The sequence below is a fragment of the Artemia franciscana genome, chromosome 2, assembly GCF_032884065.1.
Source record: "Artemia franciscana chromosome 2, ASM3288406v1, whole genome shotgun sequence".
Taxonomy (NCBI): Eukaryota; Metazoa; Arthropoda; class Branchiopoda; order Anostraca; family Artemiidae; genus Artemia; species Artemia franciscana.
Window position 1 is genome coordinate 37,022,027 of NC_088864.1, and position 25,903 is coordinate 37,047,929.

The window sequence follows — 25,903 nt, forward strand, 5'->3', positions numbered from 1 at the left end:
ATGTTCAAGAGTCGGTAAACCTGACAATCTATTTATATGCAAAGACAATGGGACAGCAAAGAATGTTGTATATTCGCAAGTTTTACGTAGTTAAAACCATATATATATATCTATCTATATTCACAGGTGGGACATAGGGACACAACTACAATGGCGCGTAACTATTATGGCGCGTAACGACTTACGCGCGCGGGGGGGCTTGGGGGGGGGCGCGAAGCGCCCCCACCAACTAGGTGTTGGGGTGGCGCGAAGCGCCACCCCAACAGCTAGTATATATATATATCTATATATATAAAAATAAGTTGTCTGTGGATGGATGGATGGATGTGTCAGGTGACGTCACCTGAAAAAACTGGATCAGGTGACGTCAAAACTGAAAAAACTAAAAAAAGGCAAAAACTACAAAAAAAACTAAAAACTAATAAAAAAATAAAAAAGCTAAAAAACTAAAAAAACTATAAAGGTAAAAACCAATAAAAAACTAAAAAAAAAACTGAAAAAACTAAAAAAAGGCAAAAACTACAAAAAAAACTAAAAACTAATAAAAAAAGTAAAAAAGCTAAAAAACTAAAAAAACTAAAAAAAGGTAAAAAACTAAAAAAAATAAAAAATAAAAAAAACTAAAAAAAAGGAAAAAAACTGAAAAATAAGCTAAAATAAAGGTAAAAACCAATAAAAAACTAAAAAAAAAAGGAAAAAACTAATAAATGACGACACTCAAAGAGAAAGCGACCAGGACAAAAGGAATGTTCGATTAGCAATCAACAAAGCACCGGGACACAGGGAGTATAAATGACGACCAGGACATAAGTAAAAAAAAAAAAACTATCTATATATATAAAAATAAGTTGTCTGTGGATCTGTGGATCGTGGATCAGGTGACGTCACCTGAAAAAACTGGATCAGGTGACGTCAAAACTGAAAAAACTAAAAAAAGGCAAAAACTACAAAAAAAACTAAAAACTAATAAAAAAGCTAAAAAACTAAAAAAACTAAAAAAAGGCAAAAACTACAAAAAAACTAAAAACTAATAAAAAAAATAAAAAAGCTAAAAAACTAAAAAAACTAAAAAAAGGTAAAAAACTAAAAAAACTAAAAACTAAAAAAAAACTAAAAAAGGTAAAAACTAAAAGAACTAAAAAAGAAAAAAATAAATGACGACACTCAAAGAGAAAGCGACCAGGACAAAAGGAATGTTCGATTAGCAATCAACAAAGCACCGGGACACAGGGAGTATAAATGACGACCAAGACACAAGTAAAAAAAAAAATTAACAAAACTAAAAAGAAGGTAAAAACTACAAAAAAACTAAAAAGAAAAAAAAACTAAAAACTAATAAAAAAACTAAAAAATCTAAAAATCTAAATAAACTAAAAAAGAAAAAAAAAGGAAAAAAATAAAGGAGAAAAACAAAACTAAAAAACGAATGTATATACAGACCGGTACACCGGGATACAAATGACGACCGGGACACAGGGAATATAAATAACGACCGGGACACAGGGACACAACTACAACGAGGACACCGGGGGAAACAGGGGGATATAAATGACGACCGGGACAAAAAAACTAAAAAGAAATAAAAACTAAAAACTAATAAAAAAAACTAAAAAATCTAAAAATCTAAATAAGCTAAAAAAGAAAAAAAAAGGAAAAAAATAAAGGAGAAAAACAAAACTAAAAAACGAATGTATATACAGACCGGGACACCGGGATACAAATGATGACCGGGACCCGGGACACAGGGAATATAAATGACGACCGGGACACAGGGACACAACTACAACGGGGACACCGGGGGAAACAGGGGGATAACCTGACAATCTATTTATATGCAAAGACAATGGGACAGCAAAGAATGTTGTATATTCGCAAGTTTTACGTAGTTAAAACCATATATATATATATATCTATATTCACAGGTGGGACATAGGGACACAACTACAATGGCGCGTAACTATTATGGCGCGTAACGACTTACGCGCGCGGGGGGGCTTGGGGGGGGCGCGAAGCGCCCCCACCAACTAGGTGTTGGGGTGGCGCGAAGCGCCACCCCAACAGCTAGTATATATATATATATATATATATATATATACTAGCTGTTGGGGTGGCGCTTCGCGCCACCCCAACACCTAGTTGGTGGGGGCGCTTCGCGCCCCCCCAAGCCCCCCCGCGCGCGTAAGTCGTTACGCGCCATAATAGTTACGCGCCATTGTAGTTGTGTCCCTATGTCCCACCTGTGAATATAGATATATATATCTTGAATCTTGGTCAAAACAATATTGTTGATTTCATGGACGTCTATATTCTTGGGTGCGAGAATCGCTCTTTCACTTAGCCATTTATTATTTTTATAATTTTTTAGAATATTCGGAAATATATTTTCAATCAATTCATTTTTGGACGTCACTAAATTACAGAAATCAGCAGGTAGTTGTATACGTCCTGAAATTGAGTCTACTGGGAGCTTTCCGTTTCCCATTGCTAGCAATTGATCTGAAAATGTTTGACCAGAGTCATCGTTTTGCAATCGGACACGCATATTTGTAGTTAATTTTAATGTTTTTACGTGTGCCCATAAATTAGAATTTTTCAGGCAAGCATTCATTTCGTCTGCAGGAGTTGATCTAGGTATTATAGGTAATGTTTGCCTGAAATCTCCTGCAAGCAATATTAATGTGCTGCCAAAGGGTTTCGAATTCCCTCTTAAATCTTTCAAGCATTGATCCAGAGCCTCGAGCGATTTTTTGTGTGCCATTGTGCACTCATCCCAAATAATAAGTTTGCATTGCTGCAATACTTTACCCATCCCAGATGATTTGGAAATATTGCACGTGGGAGTTTCTGTAGAATGCAAGTTCAGAGGCAATTTCAAAGCGGAATGAGCAGTTCTTCCACCAGGCAGCAATGTTGCGGCTATTCCGGACGACGCAATTGCCAACGCTATATCATTTTTAGATCGAATTGATGCCAGAATCAGTTTTATCACAAACGTTTTACCAGTACCTCCTGGCGCATCCAAAAAGAAAATTTCTCCAACGTTGTTATCGACACAATGCATTATCGTATCATAAATGTCTTTTTGTTCCGACGTTAACTTGGAAATGTTATTTTGTACATACGACAATAGATCACTCGTACTGTAACTTTGTTCACGATCCAGTTCTACACATGTCGAAACAGCAGCGATACGGTTAGGTGAAGGCATTCCCAAACCCTGAAGAGGTTTGTTTGCCATACTTATGCAAATATCTTCTATAACAACTAAAGTGTAGTTATAAATTTCTGGTGTAAAATCAAAAGTCATGTCTGACGTCTCTAACTGTTTTCGATGAAGTATATCTTCGGACATTTTTGACTTATATTTTTCCCATAACTCTGTAGGAGCTGATGGAGAGCAAGTTGTTAAAATGATGCCAAACAATGCACGAATTTGACTTGGGGTTGACGTTTCGCACGCGTCATTGATGCAGTTATCCCAGTGTTGGTCATTCTCCAATAAATTCAGAGCTTGGCATGCACTACGGTAAGTGTCATGTATAGTACCATTTACAGTCCTCAAATACTCAAAGGATGTCGGACCGGGTACATTCACCAAAAGCAGGCGTAGAAAGAAGCATTCATGTTGATTGGGGTGAACGGTGTAGAGTCTTCCTATCGTGGTATCTTTGAAGATGGTAGGTTGGCCGTCGACTGACTTACCCTGTTTTCGACGTTCAAATGCTTTATTTTTAGTATTCCACGTGTAATACGAAGGCACTTCAGTATACAGCAGTTTTTTCGCAAAAGTTGCTCTGGTAGTTCCTCGGCATGCTTTCTTTTTTCACATTCTCTTTTAGCAGCAAGTCTGCTTCTGCGTTGCTCTGGTAGTTCCTCGGCATGCTTTCTTTTTTCACATTCTCTTTTAGCAGCAAGTCTGCTTCTGCGTTGCTCTGGTAGTTCCTCGGCATGCTTTCTTTTTTCACTTTCTCTTTTAGCAGCAAGTCTGCTTTCGCGTTGCTCTGGTAGTTCCTCGGCACGCTTTCTTTTCTGACTTTCTCTATCACCAGCAAGTTTTCTGGCATAGACTCTTTGAGCATCTTCATCAGTCATTATAAACTTAAGCATTAATAGAATTCTACACGAACATCCGTCTTATATAACTTGAATGACGTCACGCCTTCAAAGCAAAAATGATGCCTTCAAAGCAAAAATGATGGCAGCTAATTTCATGACGTCAGCCGAAACATGACGGCGAACATATGTCTTATATAACTTGAATGACGTCACCTTCAAAGCAAAAATGACGGCAACTAATTTCATGACGTCAGCCGAAACATGACGTCACCTGACACATCCATCCACACATCCACAGACAGACAACTTGTTTTTATATATATAGATATATGAATAAGTTGTGTGTCTGTTGCCATTGTAGGCTCTTCAGTCATTTTACAATTAAACATTTTTTCGTCCACGATCTTCTTACAATTAAGAATTTGTCTAAGAACGATTTTCTTAAATACTTTTAATGACCTCATCGTCATAACGAACATGACGACAACTAACTTCATTACGACATGATGACATGATGACATGACGTAACTCGAAAGTTGTTTGTCTGTTGCCCTTGTAGGTTCTTCAGTCATTTTACGATTAAATATTTTTCCGTCCACGATCTTCTTACAATTAAAAATTTGTCTTTGAACGATTATCTTAAATACTTTTAATGACGTCATCGTCATAACAAACATGACGACAACTAACTTCATGACAACTTGACGACATGATGACATGACGTCACTCGACAGACAGACAGACAGACACATCCACAGACAACTTATTTTTATATATATAGAAGATATATATATATATATATATATATATATATATATATATATATATATATACTAGCTGTTGGGGTGGCGCTTCGCGCCACCCCAACACCTAGTTGGTGGGGGCGCTTCGCGCCCCCCCCAAGCCCCCCCGCGCGCGTAAGTCGTTACGCGCCATAATAGTTACGCGCCATTGTAGTTGTGTCCCTATGTCCCACCTGTGAATATAGATATATATATATATATATATGGTTTTAACTACGTAAAACTTGCGAATATACAACATTCTTTGCTGTCCCATTGTCTTTGCATATAAATAGATTGTCAGGTTATCCCCCTGTTTCCCCCGGTGTCCCCGTTGTAGTTGTGTCCCTGTGTCCCGGTCGTCATTTATATTCCCTGTGTCCCGCGTCCCGGTCATCATTTGTATCCCGGTGTCCCGGTCTGTATATACATTCGTTTTTTAGTTTTGTTTTTCTCCTTTATTTTTTTCCTTTTTTTTTCTTTTTTAGCTTATTTAGATTTTTAGATTTTTTAGTTTTTTTTATTAGTTTTTAGTTTTTATTTCTTTTTAGTTTTTTTGTCCCGGTCGTCATTTATATCCCCCTGTTTCCCCCGGTGTCCCCGTTGTAGTTGTGTCCCTGTGTCCCGGTCGTTATTTATATTCCCTGTGTCCCGGTCGTCATTTGTATCCCGGTGTACCGGTCTGTATATACATTCGTTTTTTAGTTTTGTTTTTCTCCTTTATTTTTTTCCTTTTTTTTTCTTTTTTAGTTTATTTAGATTTTTAGATTTTTTAGTTTTTTTATTAGTTTTTAGTTTTTTTTTCTTTTTAGTTTTTTTGTAGTTTTTACCTTCTTTTTAGTTTTGTTAATTTTTTTTTTACTTGTGTCCTGGTCGTCATTTATACTCCCTGTGTCCCGGTGCTTTGTTGATTGCTAATCGAACATTCCTTTTGTCCTGGTCGCTTTCTCTTTGAGTGTCGTCATTTATTTTTTTCTTTTTTAGTTCTTTTAGTTTTTACCTTTTTTAGTTTTTTTTTAGTTTTTAGTTTTTTTAGTTTTTTACCTTTTTTTAGTTTTTTTAGTTTTTTAGCTTTTTTATTTTTTTTATTAGTTTTTAGTTTTTTTGTAGTTTTTGCCTTTTTTTTTAGTTTTTTGTCCTGGTCGCTTTCTCTTTGAGTGTCGTCATTTATTAGTTTTTTCCTTTTTTTTTTTAGTTTTTTATTGGTTTTTACCTTTATTTTAGCTTATTTTTCAGTTTTTTCCTTTTTTTTAGTTTTTTTTTATTTTTTATTTTTTTTAGTTTTTTACCTTTTTTTAGTTTTTTTAGTTTTTTTAGTTTTTTAGCTTTTTTACTTTTTTTATTAGTTTTTAGTTTTTTTTTGTAGTTTTTGCCTTTTTTTAGTTTTTTTCAGTTTTTTTTTAGTTTTTTATTGGTTTTTACCTTTATAGTTTTTTTAGTTTTTTAGCTTTTTTATTTTTTTTATTAGTTTTTAGTTTTTTTTTGTAGTTTTTGCCTTTTTTTAGTTTTTTCAGTTTTGACGTCACCTAATCCAGTTTTTTCAGGTGACGTCACCTGACACATCCATCCACACATCCATCCATCCATCCATCCACAGACAACTTATTTTTATATATATAGATATATATATATATATATATATATATATATATATATATATATATATATATATAGTTGTGTCCCTGTGTCCAGGTCGTCATTTATATTCCCTGTGTTCCGGTCTTAATTTGTGTCCCGGTATCCCAGTCTGTAATTTCTCTTTGAGTGTCCCGGTCGTCATTTATATAGATATATAGATACAGTTTTATTTCATTTTTTTTTCTTTTTTAGTTTTTTCTTTTCTTAGTTTTTTCTTTTTTAGTTTTTCTTTTTTAAGTTTCTTCTTTTTATTGATTTGTTTTCTTCAATTTGTCAATGTTCATTCTAACATTGACACTTGGAAAAATCTTTACGTGCCAAGCAAGCTAAAGCTCCAACAATTTATAATAAACCTCAAAATTTTGGGTATCTGTTTTAAGGTTTTCGAATTACCTTAATCTTTTGTCAAAATATATTGAAATATTTGTGCAATTCCCAGTTTTTTTAGTTTTTTCTTTTTTTAGTTGTTTAGCTTTTTTTAGTTTTTTTTTCTTTTAGTTTTTTACCTTTTTATTTTTTATTTTTTTTTACATTTTTTCTTTTTAAGTTTATTCTTTTTTTTATTTTTTTTTTTTCTAGTTTTTTTTTAGTTTTTTCTTTTTAGTTTTTTTTAGTTTTTTACCATTTTTCTTTTTTCAGTTTTCTTTTTCTTCTTTATTTTTCAGACTTCATATGCAACCCTCAATACAAAAATATTTGCAACTTATTTTTATATATAGATAAGATATAATCTGGCGTAACAGACATAGTGTAACAGACATAAAAAACAGACAACTTATTTTTATATATATAGATTTTTATATATATAGATACAGTTTCTTCTTTCGTTTTTTTTTCTTTTTTAGTTTTTTCTTTTTTTTTAGTTTCTTCTTTTTATTGATTTGTTTTCTTCAATTTGTCAATGTTAATTCTAACATTGATACTTGGAAAAATCTTTACGTGCCAAGCATGCTAAAGCTCCAACAATTTATATTAAACCTCAAAATTTGGAGTATCTGTTTTAAGTTTTTCGAATTACTTTAATCTGTTGTCAAAATATATTGAAATATTTGTGCAATTCCCAGTTTTTTTTAGTTTTTTCTTTTTTTTTAGTTTTTTAGCTTTTTTTAGTTTTTTTTTAGTTTTTTATCTTTTATTTTTTTTACGTTTTTCTTTTTAGGTTTTTTCTTTTTTTAATTTTTTAATTTTTAATTTTTTAGTTTTTTCCTTTTAGTTTTTTTTTAGTTTTTTACCATTTTTCTTTTTTCGAATTACTTTAATCTATTGTCAAAATATTTCGAAATATTTATGCAATTTCCAGTTTTTACATTCTAGTTTGTTTTATACATGCTTATCTATCGACAAGATAATAACATAATATAAACACAAATTACAAGAATCAATCTTTTACGAAAAACTGCCTTTTTCTATAGCACTGAAGTAGAAAGTGTTATCAAAATATAGTTTTACAGAGTAATATGCTAGTTTGAAAATGTATTACAGATATTTGCGCAGAGACTGCAAAGCAAAATTGACTTCTATCAAAATTTACTTAAGAACTATAGATAGACTTGTTCAAATTATAGTCCTGCGGCACTACGATATCCAGCAATATCCTTTAAACCAAACCAAGATTCAGTGGAAAAAAGAATATTCGACAGTGTATTACTGAAAGAATTGATACAAATTGTCTCTCTAGGAAACAAAATTTGTTACTTAAGCTTCACAAGACTCGTGTTTATGAAGGTAACACAATGTTGTTGATGAACGTATTATGAACGTAAATTTTTTGAAAATAAAAATATCAAAAAAATTTCTTTAATAAGTATTTCATATTCAGTCGAATGTCCCTACGATCTTGTTCGCCAACAAAATATGCTGAATAGATAAAAAAAATTGCCGTTTTGGCATTTCATTTAAAGATGCATAAGACCCAGGTCTGTGCTGCTCTCATGTTACAAGAGACTCCATGTGATGAAAAGTTTGAAATTGGTTTTTATCTGGGAGGAGGTGCAGGGGAAAATGAGTTTTCAGTTACTCTTTCCTCAGACGTAGATTCGGTAAAATTAACACGCAATCCTACATTCGTAGAAGCTACACTTAGCACAATATTTGATGTAACTATAGAAAAAAATGGATTTGAAATCTGGCAAAATTTTACGGTTGGATGCCTTGTTTGTCTTGGAAGGGTGTTGAGCTGTCCCTACCAATTTTCCCTTCAATTGCCTGAGAACGATCCTATATTGGAAATACGAGCCCAAATCTCAGATGTATCTAAATTAGTAAGAAAGTTTTATATATATAAACTCAACTTTAACTGCAAATCGCAATTAGGATGGTTCCAAGAAGATCTTCTGGTGTCAAGAGGACTGTTCAAACATATTTTCATTCATAAGGAATGTTTTAATCTTCCGGCAATTTTAGATCAGAGCTTGGGGATACTTGGTAATAGTCCAAATAAAGGGAGGCTACATGAATACATGAGTTTGAGAAAAACTTTAGATATTTGTATTAGTCGTAAAAATATAGAACACAGTTCGTTTAAAGTGTTGATGATCCAAGAACATAATGGAGATTTTGTGAAACCCCTTGTTGTGCATTTCAGAGGAGAAATAGGGGAAGATATTTCTGGTTTAAAAAGGGAGTGGCTCATTGAACTTTGCAATAGAATCACGAATCCTAGTTTTGGGTTATTCCAGTTTGCAGACCAGCTTGGAAGTGAACTTTGTATCAACAAAAACTGCAAGGCCAAGAGTAACCACTTGCAATGGTTCCGTTTTTTGGGAAGAGTGATTGCTCTGTCTGTGATACATGACTGCCCGTGCTTTCCAGCTTTCACTAAAATATTTTATAAGCAGTTCATGAGCCAAGAAATCGAATGGAGTGATCTTGAATATGACAAACAATTCCTACAAAACTTGTACTTTATTAAGGAAAACGATGTTGATGATCTTGGATTACAATTTACTGTAGAGGAAGCTGATGATCGATATTGCAAAGAAATGGGACTAATTGAAGATGGACGGTTTATCAACGTAACTAATGATAATAAAAAGTTTTACTGTGACAGCATGTTTTCTTGGAAGGCGGGGACAAGCTTTATTGAAGAAATAAATGGTATAATTGGCGGTTTCAACGACGTAATACCCTACGAGTTGCTGAGCAACTCAACAGCTAAGCAGCTAAAAGATAGTCTAGTTGGGCTTCAAAATATTGATGTTAAGGAGTGGAAGGACTGTACGACTTATTCAGATTACAAACCTGATGACAAGACCATTACTTTATTTTGGGAGTTTGTATTTTCACTCGGAGAAAATGATAAGAGACAGCTTTTAAAGTTTTGGACAGGGTATGAGAATCTTCCTATAGGAGGATTTGGGAGTTTTTCGGTGGTTCATTATCCTGGAGAGTTGGAAATAAGTCGCTTGGAAGAAGATGGGTTACCCGAAAGTCATGTGTGTTCTTTGAGTCTACAGCTGCCACCATATACCAACATGGAAACACTGGCTAAGAGGGTGAGATTCGCTATGAATGAAACAAAGAACTTCGGCAAATGGTAAGATGAAAACCTAGTTTTCTAGCTCTGGAGGAATTGGTCCTTGATCGCAACAGAGATCGTATTTTCGAATTTTTTTCGTTTTGGAATCTAAACTTTGATGGATTCCTTTCCAGGGGATCCTATAAGACGTCTCATAAGAGTAATTCTTACTTTTATGTTAGAAAAAAGGAGGTACATCACTGATTCCTGTGAAAAATGGGTTTTTTCTTGTTGCTCAAGATGGGGGGAGGGGGGCTTTAATTTTACTAAATGCTGTTTCGAGCTGTAGAGATCCAACAATGCAGTTTTCATTTCGATCTGACATCGCTTTGTGGAGTTTGAGAATATTTTTTGAAATTCCAACAAATTTGTCATTGCAATAAACTTTTACCATTGGGATTGGTCAAAATAATGGGCACCATTACTGGAGTACTAGCGACAGTGTTAAAAGAATCAAAAAATAATAAGGTCCCAGATGTTGATAGTTTGCTCAGCGAGTTTTTTTTTTTTTTTAATATAGTGGTTGTAAAGTAAGAGATAAATTACTGTTTTTTGAAAAATGAAAGTATGTACCGATTTCAGGAAAAATTTAATTAAACACCTCTATGAGAAAGGTGGTAAGAGTAAGAGTGGTAACTGTAGAGGCACCAGCATGGTTTCTTTAACAAGCAGATTACTTAGCATCCAGAAATAGTCTTAGAGATCATTAAAGGTATTTTTCATTCAAATTGAACGGACCTTGTGTTTGAGCAGTCGTCTTTAAGGAGTTGTGACAAAAAGTTAACAGTAAGACCAACGGTTGAATAAAGAGAAGATCCCTCGAACACTGAATACCTTCTGTCTGTTTTAATTTTTAAAGTTGCTCCTTATTTCCAGCTGAAAAAAACCTAGAAATCCCCCCTGGTGAAACCTCTCCTGGTAAATTTTACCCATAAAACTTTCCTCTCCATGGAAAATTGTCCCCATAGAAAATCCTCCCCCCACCAAAAAAAATTCAGTATATTTTACAATAACAATTCCTATATTTGAACAAATGGCATATTGTGTAAGCTACGGTCCTTTCCCCGTGAGCTATGAGGGCCCCTTCATCGTCAAAGGCATAATCATTGTACCTTTCAACAATACTGAATCAAATGGCAATTTCTTGTCTTTTTTGGAAAGGGGGCAATGGGAGGTGAAATATTTGCCTACTAATCTTTTTGATTATTTATAAAGAACACCAAACTTTTTATTGTTTTCCAAATGAGCCATTTCTCGACCTTTTAGGGCCATTAGTTTGATACGACCGTCCCTGGAAAAAAAACACGCATCCGTGATGTTTCTTCTGGATAAAAAAAAATACATAAGACAAAATTTCTGTAGATAATATTTTGAAACCTCTAGAGCGGTATTCTCTATTATGCTGAATATGAAGTGTGATTTTCATTAAGATACCTTGCTTTTTTGGGTGTAATTCCCTCTGTTTCGAAAATCAGGTAAAAATTCTTGTGCTCGTAACACTTTCTGGAAAACATCATGCTTAATGAATTTTCTATATTTGGTATCGGCATAAAAAGCCAATTCTTCTTATATATACGTTTCAAACAGTTCGTAGTAACGAACTGTAAGTAAGAGGCGACACGCCTAAACAGTAACCGAAACTCTAAAAAACGGATTTTTTGTACCAACACATATATATAAAGAATAGAATTTTTATTTTATTTTGAATATATAAGTCTTATCAAGGGTTAGTCTTATCCATCAAAAGATACGAACCTGGGAATATTTGCCTTATTTTCGAAAAAAAGGGGAAAACACCCACTAAGAGTCATAGAATTGAAAATCACACCATCACATTCAGCGTACCAGAGAACCATACTGCTGAGGTTTCAAGCTCCTACCTCCAAAAATGTGGAATTTTGTAATTTTGTCAGAAGACAGATTACGGATGCGTGTTTTTTTTTTTTAGGAGTGATCGTATCAACCCAGTGGCTCTAGAATATCACAAGAAGGCTTATTCGAACGAAAATTAAAAGTTCTAGTGTCTTCTTTTAATTAAATTTTTTTTATTAAATTAGAAACTTTTTAATTTTAAAAAAATACATTTTATTACTGCTGAGGTTTCAAGCTCCTACCTCCAAAAATGTGGAATATTGTATCTTTTGTCAGAAGACAGATTACGGATACGTGTTTATTTGTTTTTTTTTTTTCGAGGAGTGATCGTATCAATCCAGTGGTCCTAGAATATCACAAGAAGGCTCATTCGAACGAAAATTAAAAGTTCTGGCGCCTTCTTTAATTAAAATTTTTTTGGGTTAAATTAGAAACTTTTTAATTTAAAAAAAAATGCATTTTTATGCACGAGCTTGATGAATAAACGTTCTCAAATTGAGTATCAAAAACAGATGTAAGAAGAATGAAAAAGCAGAAGCTCTAAAGAAACGTCGAGTTGTAAAACGATACAGGATAAAATAGTTCGTGGTAACAAACTGTAAGTGTGAAGTGACCCTGCTGAATAGTAACAGAAACTCTAAAAAATGGAATTTTGATACCAATAGATATATCAAAAGAATCAGATTATAGTAAAGAGTGAACTCAAGCCGGAAGGAACTGAACCCTGCGGCTTTTCTAAATTTTAAATTAAAATTTTATATTCAATCAATCAATTAATGATTTTATTGACCGATAAAAAATGACACAAAAGTGGCCATATGGAGTAAAGGAAAAAAAGAGAAGAGGAAAAAAAAATCAGACTGTGATAAACAATACTAAATCAACACAATATAACATGGGTGGCTACTGACTAGAGATGACACAAATTCGGCACGTCGTTGGTCCACAGCTACAAATGAATCAGTAACACCATATAGTTGCGTAGCTTTGTGCGATTACGAGCCCAAAGAGGAAGGCTTAAAAGATACTTTGCGTACTTGTAATATAGCTTACGGATTGTCCATAAATAAGTCATGGTAAATGGCTTCCAAAAGAAAATTAGGGCTAGGACAGGAGGGATTGTGTAAGCGTTATAAAGTCCACCCAGATATTCTTACTGTAACGTATTTTAGCATTTAACAAGTTGTCCATAAGCTGTTCCAGCCTTCGTGCTGGAATGCCCAAGTAGTGCCGCACACCTACTTTTCAGGTCAGTACCAAAGGGTTAGCCCAGATAAGTTAGGGATGACGAAATTTCGATATCAGAATTACCCAAAGTGACTTTGATACTACCAGAAACAGGTCGTTTAGAATTGAACTTAATACATTCACCCTTACTCGGATTGAAATTTAGGCCAATATCGTTATACTCGTCATTTAAACCTACAAAATTCTTCTCTATTAAATTCAGGGTTCTACTCAAATTAAGAGTGTCGTCAGCATAATTCAAAGGTGATAGGCCCAAGCCGCGAAAAATATAGCTTATTTCAACTTTCTTCTGGGCATCGATAACACTGTTGTTAAATAGCGGTGGGGAGGTTATAGCACCTTGTCGAATACCTTTATGTACGGGAATGGCCCCATCAAATAAATCAGAGTTTTTGCATGAAAGTGACTTAACCTTTACATTTAATCTCCGACACATGTTTCAAGGGTGGTTATTACAGAACTGTTCATACCACGAAGTAGAGCCGCAAGTAAAAGCTGTGGGTGGATTCCAGAGTCAAAAGCTCTACTGATATCATGGCCGGCAAGAAACAGTGGATCCTCAGACGAGGCGGTTTCGAGTATAATATTTGCAAGGATGGAGGGAACGTGCTCACAACTAAGACAGTTTTTAAAACCAAACTGATTTTCTGGTATGGGGCAAGTCTGATTGAAGATATTAATCACAAGGAATTCCATTAGCTTACACAATAAAGGAGAAATAGTGATTGGGTAGTACGACTGGCAATCGGTGCTATCTTTACCCTTTTTGCAAGCAGGTGTAATGACCCCGTTAGAAAAAGCATCCGGAACTAGTTCAAAATTGAAAATCATTGGATAGAGTAGTTCTAAATTATTTATAAGGAATGGAGACCTGTGAGCGAGATGCATACCACATAACCGATTAGCGCCACTAGAATCTTTCTTCTTTAGTTTCAGTATCGCTTTGCGAATTTTCTGGGTTGTCACGACAAACTCAAGATCACAACTGTGGTACTCGAAGGCCTGGTCGATCTCTAGTTTGACCTTTCTTTCGAGATTATTATTCGGAGTGGCGAACTCCCTGCTGAAGTATCCCACCAGCTCATTGTCAGTAGCAACAGCTTGATTAAGCGGCACAATACATCTTCCGCTTTACAAACTTCCAAACAGCTATTAGATCATTGGGAAGAGATTGGCTAAGCATATCAATTACGTTTGCTCTATGCTTGGCTAGTTTCTGTGTGAGCTGATGCTTTGCAAATATGCAAGCTTGGTTGGTTACTCCGTGTTTAGGCTGACTGCACTCCGTCCATAGTCAGAGCCAAAACTTGGATCTTTGACGAGGTAGCACTAAATCTGTCATTGATTCAATCTTTTTCGATTTGACCTTGTTAAATCTTTGACAAGTTAACAACTCCTGAACCAATGAAAACGTGACGAGAAGGCACTGCTGCAATTTCAGCACAACGAAGAACGTGCGTTGTTTCACTACAGTAAAAATTTTAGAGGGTTTTAGTGACGGCTATAAACTTTTGAAATTTTGTAGGTAAAACAATCTAGTTATAACCAATACGGTGTTTGGTCACACAATGGTCCATAAGTTTAAGTTCAAGTTTTTATATCGACATTCACAAATAAATAAATAAAATACAACACTTTCGCGCTGGGGAAAACCTATGAGGGTTTAAAAACAATAAGTTGACATGGTATTCACGTGATGGTAAGACAGCAAACCTTATTGAGTATGTTGTTGTAAACTGAAGACTACCAGGATCAATAAACAATACACTAGGGTGTATAGAAGTACTGTTATTGATTTTAAAAGCGAAGGTCACTATCTAGTAGGTTCTAAGGCTAATTTAAAGCTGAAATTTCGGAAAAGTAACTACCTCCCGGGAAGTTATGATGCTGGTAGACTCCGGGATGAAAATTTGAAAAAAAAACCTTTCAGGAACAGTTGAATACTAAACTTGAGAGTTTAAAATTTGACAATGTGGAAGATGGATGGAATAATTTCAAGAAAAATAATTTGTGAAGTTACGGATGGTGTCTTAGGAAGGAATGCTAAGACTCCAACTAGGAATATTAGTGAAAAATTTTTATGTTTAATCCAGAGTAGAGGGGGTTTTTACATGAATTATCTGAGTGATAGATCGTATGAAAACAAAAGGAATGTAAAGAAAGTGGAGAAAGAAGTAAAATATGAACTAAGGAGATGTGAAGTGGAGGCCATGGATAAAATTGCTGAAGATCTAGAAGATGCAGCTAGACGGCATAATAGTAAAATATTATACTGGCATGTTAATAAATTGAAAGGGAGTAGTCAATCTGGACTAGTCCCAGCTAAATATAGGAATGGGGTCAAAATTAGTGATAAGGAAACAGTTAAAGAAAGATGGGCAGAACATTTTGAGAACTTTCTTAAACGAAATACAGTTGCAGGAAAAGATATAAATGAAAACGAAAAAGTTTGTGGTACCTTGGATATGAAGGAAGATTTGTTTTGTGAGGAAGAATTAGCGACACTACTAAAGGATTAAAAAAATAATAAGGCTTCGGGTGCTGATAGTGTGATAAATGAGTTTTCTTAAATATGGTGGTGCTGAGGTTAGAAATGAGCTACTGAAGTATATGAATATGATTTTTGAAAAAGGGGAAGTACCTAATGATTTAAAGAAAACCTTAATTAAAGCACTTTATAAGAAAGGTGACAAGAGTGAGTGTTGTAATTATCAAGGCATTAGTCTGGTCGCTGTAGATAGCAAATTACTGAGTAGTATGATACTTTTCAGACTGAGAAATGCTGTAGACAAAATTTTAAGGGAGAAGAGTACGGTTTTAGAAAAGGTAAAGGATGTGTCGACCAAGTTTTCACTCTTAGGTTAATAATTGAGAAGTCCCTTTGTTGTCATACACCTTTGGTTCTCAGTTATATCGATTATGAGCAAGCTTTTGATTCTGTTGATAGAAGAGCGTTAGCAAAGATCTTATCCTTATATGGTATACCAGTAAAATAAATTAAAGGTACTTGTGCTATGTACGAGAATAATACTGCTGCAGTTAAGGTAGGAAGTGAGGTTAGCAACTGGTTTCGTATTAAATTAGGAGTTAAGCAGGATTGTGTTCCATCCCTCTTTATATGGATCATTTTGATAGACTTTGTCTTGATGAACACAAGAAAGGCAATTGGAGACCTCCAATCAAACGGGGAGGAAAAACGCTCCTGGAGGTAGATTATGCTGATGATTTAAGCATATTAGATGAAAGTGTGAGCAAAATGAATGAATTTTTAGAGGTTTTACAAGTTTAGGGTGCTAGAATGGGCTTGAACATTAATTTTAAGAAGATTAGGTCACTAAGATTAGGAATAAGCGAAGATGAAAAGGTAACGTTGGTTACCGAAAAGATTGATCAGTTTGACAGCTTCACTTACCTTGGTAGTATTATTAGTAAAGACGGTGGGAGCAGGGAAGATGTTAAAAGTAGAATAGCTAAGGCTCAGGGTGGTTTTTCACAGTTAAAAAAGTTTAGAAGAACAGGAAGATAAGTCTGCAAAGCAAAATTAGAATATTGGAAGCTGCAGTGATGACGGTGGTCAAATATGGTTCATGGTTGATGAATGCTCCGAAACACAGACAAAAATTTACTAGATGTTTTTCAGAAAAATCAATCACGGATTGTTCTGGGTACCCGGCTGACTGACCGTATTTCAAATAGTAGGCTGTACAAGAAATGAGGTTCGCTTTCTAGGGCATTAATGAAAGAGAGGTTGAAATGGCTAGGCCACGTTCTGCGGATGGAGGATGACAGATTGCCGAAGATTGTCCTTTTTAGACAACCGTCTGGGGCTACACGGAAAGCAGGTCGTCCTCATCTGGGTTGGAAGGATGTCATAAATAAAGATTTAAAGGAAATGGAAACTTCCTGGGAGGGTGTAAAGAGGGAGGCCTTGAATATATTAGGTTGGAGGAGGAGCGTGCGTAGAAGTGTTGGCCTCAGGTGGCTTGGTGGTGTTGTGAGTTATTATTATTATTAGTAGTAGTATTAGTTTATCTTCTTTGGGTTGACTGGATGCTCGCTGGAGTAACTGGGAGGGTATCTTGATTTTCGAAAGCGTTTTGTCTAGCACTGTCATATAAGATTTTATTGGTCTTATTCCATTCCTTCTTTACTGACCATGTGCAGCTCTTACCGCGGTTTTGAGACTAGGAACTATTGATGGCAAAACTGTTCAGGATAGGGAAAGTTGCTTCTGGGGCTGGCTGCATCGGACAAGTGACAGTTCATATCACCAGCAACCACTATGGACAAAGCTAAATAGGCACAAGAGCTTAGGGATCTTGTAAGGCTGGCCAGGGCCCGGGTAAATCTATCGTCTGACATGAGGTCCCGGCAGTCCGTTGGCATGTAGACGGAATAAACCACTGTTGTGTTTACTTGCACTGCGACAAAGAAAGATTCCTCTGCATAAAGGGTCAGTTCCAAACACATGTTAACAAATACAGTAACACCACTGGAGGGTCTGACTTGTTCTGAGGCCTTGGATGGAGCCGAGAACACTTTGCTTACGTCACCAAGTTGCAGTAGGCTTAATGATTCACGAACGATAAAATGTTCAAGTTCAAGTTCAAGTTCCTTTTATTATCAATATCCATCCATTTATAAACAAAAAATATCCCAAAGGGCTCAATGGCCCGTTATTTGGGAAAAAACAACAAAACAAAACATAAATAACTATTAAATACATTCACACTTAAAATATATTTAGAGTCTAATCACCAATCCCCACCCGAATACAACTGGTCTCCGCACCACCTACTTAAAAAAAATATATATAAAAAAATATACATCGAGGATCCGACACTCACACCACCCAAATCTAAATAATTAATTAAATAAATTAAATCTTGATAACTAAACAGTATAAATAACTGATCAATATTATAATTTAATTTATTATTTTTTTTAATTAAAAAATTCTTCAACCGTTTCTTGAAGGAGCCTATGGTACAGGACTGTCGAATCCCAACAGGAATGGAATTCCAGGCATGTCCGACATCACCTATCAGACCAAAGTCCGAGCGCACTGCAGGTGTGGATGGCACTTGCACATCATCCTTGTTTCTAGTTTCATAAGGACTGACATTTCGAACAATTTCAAGATATCTTTAATCTTCAGAAGTTCAACAGAAATATGGGTGGTAGACTGAAAGATTTTTGCTGCTTTCAATAGGAGATTATGTAAAGGTGTAAGCACAGATGGAAATGTTGACATCCACACTGACGAGCAGTAGCATAAATAAGGGTAAATAAGAGAGAAGTATAATAGACGAAGGATAGAAAAAGGAAAGACTCGCTTCAGCTTCCGAATAATTCCAAGGCCTCGAGAAACCTTTAACCTCATTGACTCAATGTGCCGTTTGAAAGATAGATTTTCATCCAGAAGTATCCCAAGGAATCGAATAAACCGGTCAGCTGGGCGGGATGTGGATCCCTTAGATGTTTTAAGCTCTGTCACTGTAGGGCAGCTTTTGCCTATGCGGGAGAATATAAGAAGAAACTTTTTTTTTACATTCAAAGCTAACAAATTTGCATCAAACCAACGATATATACTTTCTGTCATCAATTGTAGCTTGAGGATAAGAGATGATTCATCAGGTGCTGCAGCCCCCAGGGTGGTGTCGTCGGCGAATGCAAAGAGTTCTTCATGTTGACCAGGCGTATCCAGGATCCAACTACAGCATCTCCTTTCTGGCACAAATGACAACAGAAATCAGATCATGGGTTGCTAAATAGTCGATAGAGGTCGTTGAAATATATGAGGAAAAGGGATGGCCCAAGAACTGAGCCTTGTGGCACATCAGAAGCTTCTACTGCAATGGATCGGCCAGTTAGGAATGAAGAAAACCAGGACAGAGCTTCTCCACGAACACCTTGATGCGACAACTTACCAATAAGTATCTCGTGTGTGAGGCTGTCAAAAGCTTTCTTCACATCAAGGAATATTGCCGCAGGGATAAGGCCGAAGTCTAAAGACTGTCGTACAAAATGAAGGAGCATATTACATGCGTGTTCTGTTGAGCACTTCTCCCGAAAACCAAATTGGTGCCGATGAAAAAACTTCCTCGCGTCTAGGAAACTCAGCAAACGCTTTAGCATAGCCTTTTCAAATATTTTATTTATTAAGTATTTTCCTCGGTCTAAAATATAGCTTCTGGCTTGAAGAACTGAACAGCTTTCTTCACAATTTCTTTGGATCTGTTTCCAGCTTTGTTAGCCCGATAAAGAAAGTTTGGCACGGGGTTCCATAAAACTTGCCTGCTAGCCATTCTTTGGTGAGTAATATCCAAGTAAATACCTTCTAACAAAATGGGGAGTGCAGGACCCGGTACACCTATCCCCAGCAGTCAAGTACAAATTAACAGCCGGTATTGGGGCTCTTCTGAACCGTTCCCGCTCTCTTCTGCAGAGTTAGAGAGCTCGACGCTTTTGATTTATCCGCCAAGATAGGTTGTTGTGGCAACACTTATAGCTGATTAGATGGTGTTGCCGGAAAATTAATTATTATATAAATGCCAGAACTTTTAATTATCAGGATATTTGTTGAGAGAAAGTAATTCCAAATTACTTGTAAGGGATAAGAGTCTATAATTCTTCACTTGAATCAACACAATTAACTATTTTTCCTGTTAGCTTCTAACTTTAGCAATACTTAAGTATAAATTTCACTAGAGCATGGTTGCCACATTGCCACTTTATAGTCAATACATAAATGGTTTTCCCTGACGGGAATCGAGCCCCAGTTTTCTGCTTGACGCGTCGGTATGCTTTCAATTGTACCATCGGAGACTTATGTAATATAAATTACACATAATTAAAGTAAAGAACGAATAGTAAAGCCTGTAATAACTGAATATTACTAAGAGACTAAAAGTTTGTAATAAAACCTTACTTTTCTAAAAACCAGGATCATCCATTTATAATTAACAAAAATGTTGCCACGGGTGAGGTTCAAACTTGAGATCTCGGGATCACAAGACCTAATCTTGACTGACAGAGCCACCAATGCTTGTAAACCATGAAAGAATACACATTTTGAGACATTGTCGAAAAATATTACATAAAGGACAGATACAGCTCATTATAAATGGGGCTTATGCTAGTTTCATCGGATATAGCTAAAAACCTAATAAAGAACAAATCACAGTAGGCCTACATAGTAACTAAAAGTTAAGATAATAAAATCATCTTTGAATGGAAGTTAACTGCCTGACTCTTTGAGGTGCGTCTGTTACAATACCAAATAAAAAAGCCAAAGGCCTTTTCCTAATTGTAATTTTTTTTTCAAATAGTTTGCGGTAACAAACTGTTAGCAAGAGGTGACCCGACTCAATATTAACCGAAACTCTAAAAAACTCAATTTTTATACCATTAGATACATCAAATCAATCAAATTTTTATGCATATTTTAAATATGCAAGTTTCATCAATTTTAATCGTACCCAACAAAAGTAACAAGCCTGAGTAAATTTGCCTTATTTCAAGACTAGGGTGAAACACCCCTTGAAAGTCATAGAATTAAAAAGAAGTTCTAGTTCATGTTCTAGTGCCTTTTTCAATCAAAAAACAAAATTTAATTAAGTTAAAAAACTTTTTTTATTTAAAAACTATAATTAAGAACGAACTCTTGCCTATCCAGGTTGCAGCGGTAGCTAGCAGCCTAGAAATATATGATCACGTCTAATATTAAGAAATATAATAACCCATGACTCCTTAAAAAGTGCCTGATTTAAATAAATTTTTTAACTTTAATTTTTAGTTAAAAATAGAAAATACCTGAAAATTCCCATTAGTTTCACATATTAAGTCATATAAGACGTAATAAGTGAATGCAATATTTACACACGTTTATCTCATGACAAGATAATTTGTTTTTAGTTCTCAGTTAAGGCTTGCTAAAGCTATTATGATGTAGTAAAGAACGAATTCTAGTCTGTAGTAAATGAAACATTCATCGTGATAACTGCGGTACCGACAACCTTGTAGAAGACGAGCACATAAATGGGGACTATATAAGTTTCAATAGATATACCTGAAACCTAGTAAAGAACAAATTACGGCACTTAGTAGCTGAAAGATAAGATAATAGAAGCATAATTTGAGAAGTTACTTGTCTAGGGTATGGTTGTTTGCCTATTAATATCCAAACCACGAAAAAGCCATAGGCTTTTTCCTGTTTGTCATATGGGTTGCAGTGGTAGCTAGCAACTTAGTAAGACACAATCACCTCCAATACTAAAAAATATAATAACCCATAACTCCTTAAAATAGTCATAACAAAATGAGAAGTGCAATATTAGAGCCGCCATGTCCGAAAACCCTATACAGGAAACTTACTCTTCCTTGGCTTAAACAACAAAGGAAATATATAGGCTTCAAAATGAAGAAAAGTGGCTGCAACCAGGATGTTTTGCATATATGGCATATTTTTTTCCTCGGATAGCTTGGCACTGGAACATCGTAGAGAGTAGTCTAATTGCTCATATTAAGGGAACTTGATGTGGTTAAAAAAAATGTTTTGTAATTACGTAAATAAAGTATCGATATATTTTATAGTAAAGAACGGACACTAAAGCCCATTATAATTGAATACTGCTAAAATCCTAGAAGTTTGCAATAAAACCTTATTTTCCTAGAAACCACCATAATCAATTTAAAATTTACAAAAATTGATGCCCTGGGGAAAGCTTAAACTCACGATCTTGAAATTGAGAGACTTACGCTCTTCCGACTAAGCCACCGAAGGTTTTATGTCATGAAAGATTATTCATTTTGAGACAATATCGAAAAGAGTACACTTGCAAGGGTGATAGATCAAAGTTATCATAAAGAACAAACACTAGCTCATAGTAACAGAAATATTTATTAATAATAGTATTCATAGCTTTAGTGGCAGTATTATGATTGGTAAACTTTCCTTGGTATGGCGTAATATTTTACTTACTTAGCTGCTTGATTCCCTGAATTCTTTTTATACTAAAGAACGAAATGCTGTCTATAGTAATTGAAATAAAAAGTACACTATTAGACTAATATGACGGATGGGTCTAGTTAATTGTAGATGGGAATTACGTAAGTTTAATCAGTATTAAGGTTTAGGAGATTGCAGAAACCTGGTAAAGAAGAAACATAGCAAATTTTGAATTTAGTTAGCTGCCTGATTTTTTTTAGTTTTGTCTCTTATTATTCTAAATAATTCCTGATTTGTAATCCAGGTTGCAGCAGTATTACATTAAGTTATATCAAAAGACAATCTTTAAATGAACAAACCAGTGCATATATTGTGATTAGTTAGCTGCCTGATTCTTTGAAGTTTATCTTTTACTATTCCAAAGAAGAAAACGCCTGAGGTTTTTTCCTGTTTGTAATTAGTAATAGTAAAGACCAAACTCTAGCATATAACAACTGAAATGTTTATAAGAAGAATTGAAACAGTTCACTATATAAAGGATCTGTACAGCTATAAATTTTCCTTCAGAAATTACACAAAGGATTCATTGGATATGGCTGAAAACTAGTAAAGAACAAATCAAGGCACATACTAATAGTAAGGAACAAACTCTAGCCACTTTAAAGAGTGGCTTCAAAAAAGTGATTATCATATGAATTGCAGAAGCTGACTGATTCTTTTAGGTTTTTCTCTTACTATTTCTACAAAGAAAAGAAACAGGCTTTTTTTCTGTTTGTAATTATCTTTGTTGATATTAAAGTTGATAAAGGCGTTATCCGGTTTGTAGCGGTAACTAGCCACCTAGTAAGAGACGTTGACGTCCTATAGTAAAAATAAAATAGCCCATAAATCCATAATCTAGAGTTAGGTCAAAAAAAAAAGAAGTACATTTTTAGAGCCACTTTTGTTCAATACATAAGAAAATAACCGTCTCTTGGCTTGAATAATGAGGAAAATTTATTAGCTTGAAAAACAAGTTACACAAAAGATCGATTTATTTTGCAGTGAAGAACAAAAAACAAAGCCCATAATAATTAAATATTACGAAGAGACTAAAAGTTTGTAATAGAACGTTACTTTCATAGAAACTAGCATTATTGATTTAAATTTAACGCAAAATTATAGTTGAGGAATGAACTCTAGCCCTTAATAACTATAATTTTAAAATGTGTTCTCAGGTTTAATATGATGCAAACCAATTACTTTTGACAAAATAGTTAAAAATAATGTCAGATCAAAACAAACGCCAATTTAAAAGAAATAAAACCAATATTCAAGGACCATATCTGGCCCAAATAAGGGCAATCTGGGATGTAATTTACCTTTTGTTAATGTAATGTGCAGAGCTAGTTGAGTGACTCACAAGCCTGAGGAGTCTGACAGTTGGTAATGTGGAAGTATACTACGTGCCAAAGGACAAACAGTCGCAAAATGTAGATTGGGCTCACAATTAAGCTAATTCATGAGCACTCTATTAAAAAGAAACAGTTAATGCATCCGGATTGTAAAATAAGTCAATCTGCAATATTTAAGGTATTGCCAAGGATATCAAATTGATATTTATACGTGGAAGATTTAAGCAGTTTAGTAATGGAACAAACAGTGTACACATCTAAATTGTCAAAACAAGCAGCAAACATCATGAATTCCAAGCTTTCAGGAGACATTGAAAGTAAAAGTTAAACCATATTTATATCCAAGTTGTCCAAAGGACTTACCTGAAATATCAAAAGCAATACTGAAGTGTTGCTTATCCTATTTGTTTTTTTAATGTAGTAGTTTGTAGTGTTCAAGATAGTTTAGCAAACTATTTTGAAAAGGATATTTAGTGGATAATAATAAAATAAAATCAAAGAGTAATTTAGTCTCTCATTTTTGATATGAATTTCCTATCTCGATGTAATAGCGATTTATGCTTCTTCCTGAAAGGACTTACAGATTTAAAATATAGATATTTTTCTATTTACAGGCTAATTTTGCAAAAACACATTGAGTATCCATTTCAGGAAAGACTGAAGTTGAATTATTTTTCATCTCCAATCCTTGTAACAACAACTAGGATACTTGTTCAACAAAAAGATGGATTTAACGCACTGGCGTAATTTCGTTAAAATCTTGGGGGGGGAGGGATATGCAAAGTTGAATCCAATCTTGCTAAATCAAATAAAAATGACAGTGGAAAAAGAAAATTAGCCGTAGAGTACAGTGAAGTTAAAGATATACTAAACAAAACAGACCTGTTTCTTTGGTGTTGATATTTCAATTATGGACGCTTATGTTAGTTTTGGCATGATTTTTAAAGAAGATAAATTTTTCGCTGAGAGGGGGTAAACTGTGGTCTAAGGGGGTGGGAAAACTGAGGTCTTGGAGGGAAAATTGCCCCCTGTTCCATAGTAAATTGCACCCCTGATTTTCACGGTCTATTCCTATTATGGTCTATAGGCTAAGTTGAACTAGAGCTCTTTATCAAGTCCAACAAAAGATGAATGTTCTGAAAGACAACTACAATATCGTCTACCAGTATGAGGATTATAAATACATGAGGACGGATAACTTCATTATGCCTCACGTTTTTGCACAAAACGGGATCAATAAAGACAGGCCCTGTCTTCGTTATGGTTTTCAAAACGAAGTTGGCGGAATAAGATCAGCTTATTGTTCTTAGAAAAACGAACTATCTTGAATTGAGACACTCCGAATGTGTCTTTTTCTTTTTTGAGCCTTAAAAAGTACTATTATGACTGGGGTTGCCTGTAAAAAGAAAGAAAGAAAAAAAAAACCTTGTAAATTTTGGCTGAAAAGGTCATAATCACAGACAAGAAATATTTAATATGACATTACATCTTATCTGTGGTCATAATGAACACGACATTTTTCCCCCTACAAGCATAATCTAATCAAACTGATAGATGGGGTAAACCTGGCGGCTAATTCTGTTTCGAAGAAAGTTGACGGTTAAAATTGGAAATTTTGAAATTGAAAATCAACAGTCAGAAATGGACAATAAGATTGGATACATATTCTCTCCCGAACTCATTCAAGCCTGTGACAAAGTAGCAATTGTTCAAAAAAGGGTAACTTCAACACTCCTTGTACTTGATAAAACTGATTAGTCTAACCAGCTTCTGTTCATATGGTAGCCTATGTTTGTAGGCCCAAATGTTATCAACTGATAAAACGTGGCTTTGACTTTAAAGAAAACCTGGTAAAATTCTAGTTAATTGACTTCTTGCTATCTCAGAAAGGGTTTAGGTTAGGAAAATGAAACTTTCATGGATGAATCTACAGACTAAAGTATGTCCCAGGAAGGTATTTTGAAGCAACTACCTCCACTCCTTCTCCCTCTAAAGGGCCCTGACCTTTGATGACCTTTAAAAATATGTGTGTTATAAAAGTGAACCCTTGCAAAATAGATCTTCTGCTTAATTCAAGTACAACAAAATTGTTTTCAGCTTCATAACTTTGCTCATTTCCATTTTAGGCTATAAGGTTTTAAAGATATGCAAATACATTTCCTAAATTTTGAAAAAAAACATTGATATGGCTCAAAATTCTACTCAAATAACAGGAATTTTATTTTCAGAACTAAAGGCAGAGATAAAGCAACTAGTAACTGAAATTAAGGTAAAATGTTGTTTTGTCAAAATTTCAATAGGTATAGACCTGTCATGTAGGCAAATTTTGGGGCCCTCTAGAGGGAGAAGGAGTAGAGGTGTGTACTTTAAGATACCTTCCTGGGACATACTTTAGCCTGTAGACCCATCCCTGAAAGTTTCACTTTCATAACCTAAACCCTTTCCA

At 34.7% G+C, this 25,903-nt stretch overlaps 2 protein-coding genes across 5 annotated transcripts in view; both read left to right on the forward strand.

The window, feature by feature from the left end:
- The first annotated feature begins 8,377 nt into the window (after positions 1 to 8,377).
- LOC136034892 (E3 ubiquitin-protein ligase wwp-1-like) lies at positions 8,378 to 10,015 on the forward strand. The gene has a single exon (XM_065716388.1). It carries the CDS (start codon positions 8,378 to 8,380, stop codon positions 10,013 to 10,015), a length of 1,638 nt encoding a protein of 545 aa, XP_065572460.1.
- Positions 10,016 to 25,014: 14,999 nt separating this feature from the next.
- LOC136041096 (histone deacetylase 8-like) overlaps positions 25,015 to 25,903 on the forward strand; it is a 71,428-nt gene continuing 70,539 nt past the window's right edge. For 3 of the 4 annotated variants that reach the window (XM_065725668.1, XM_065725652.1, XM_065725660.1), the window contains exon 1: positions 25,015 to 25,176. In XM_065725668.1, the coding sequence (XP_065581740.1) occupies positions 25,099 to 25,176 (78 nt within the window). In that variant the 5' untranslated portion in view covers positions 25,015 to 25,098. The remainder of the gene's footprint in view (positions 25,177 to 25,903) is intronic. The other variant, XM_065725676.1, reaches the window with a different exon arrangement.

What these genes read in the sequence shown, in the direction of transcription:
- LOC136034892 (XM_065716388.1), top strand. Translation starts at nt 8,378, where the DNA reads ATGCATAAGACCCAGGTCTGTGCTGCTCTCATGTTACAAGAGACTCCA.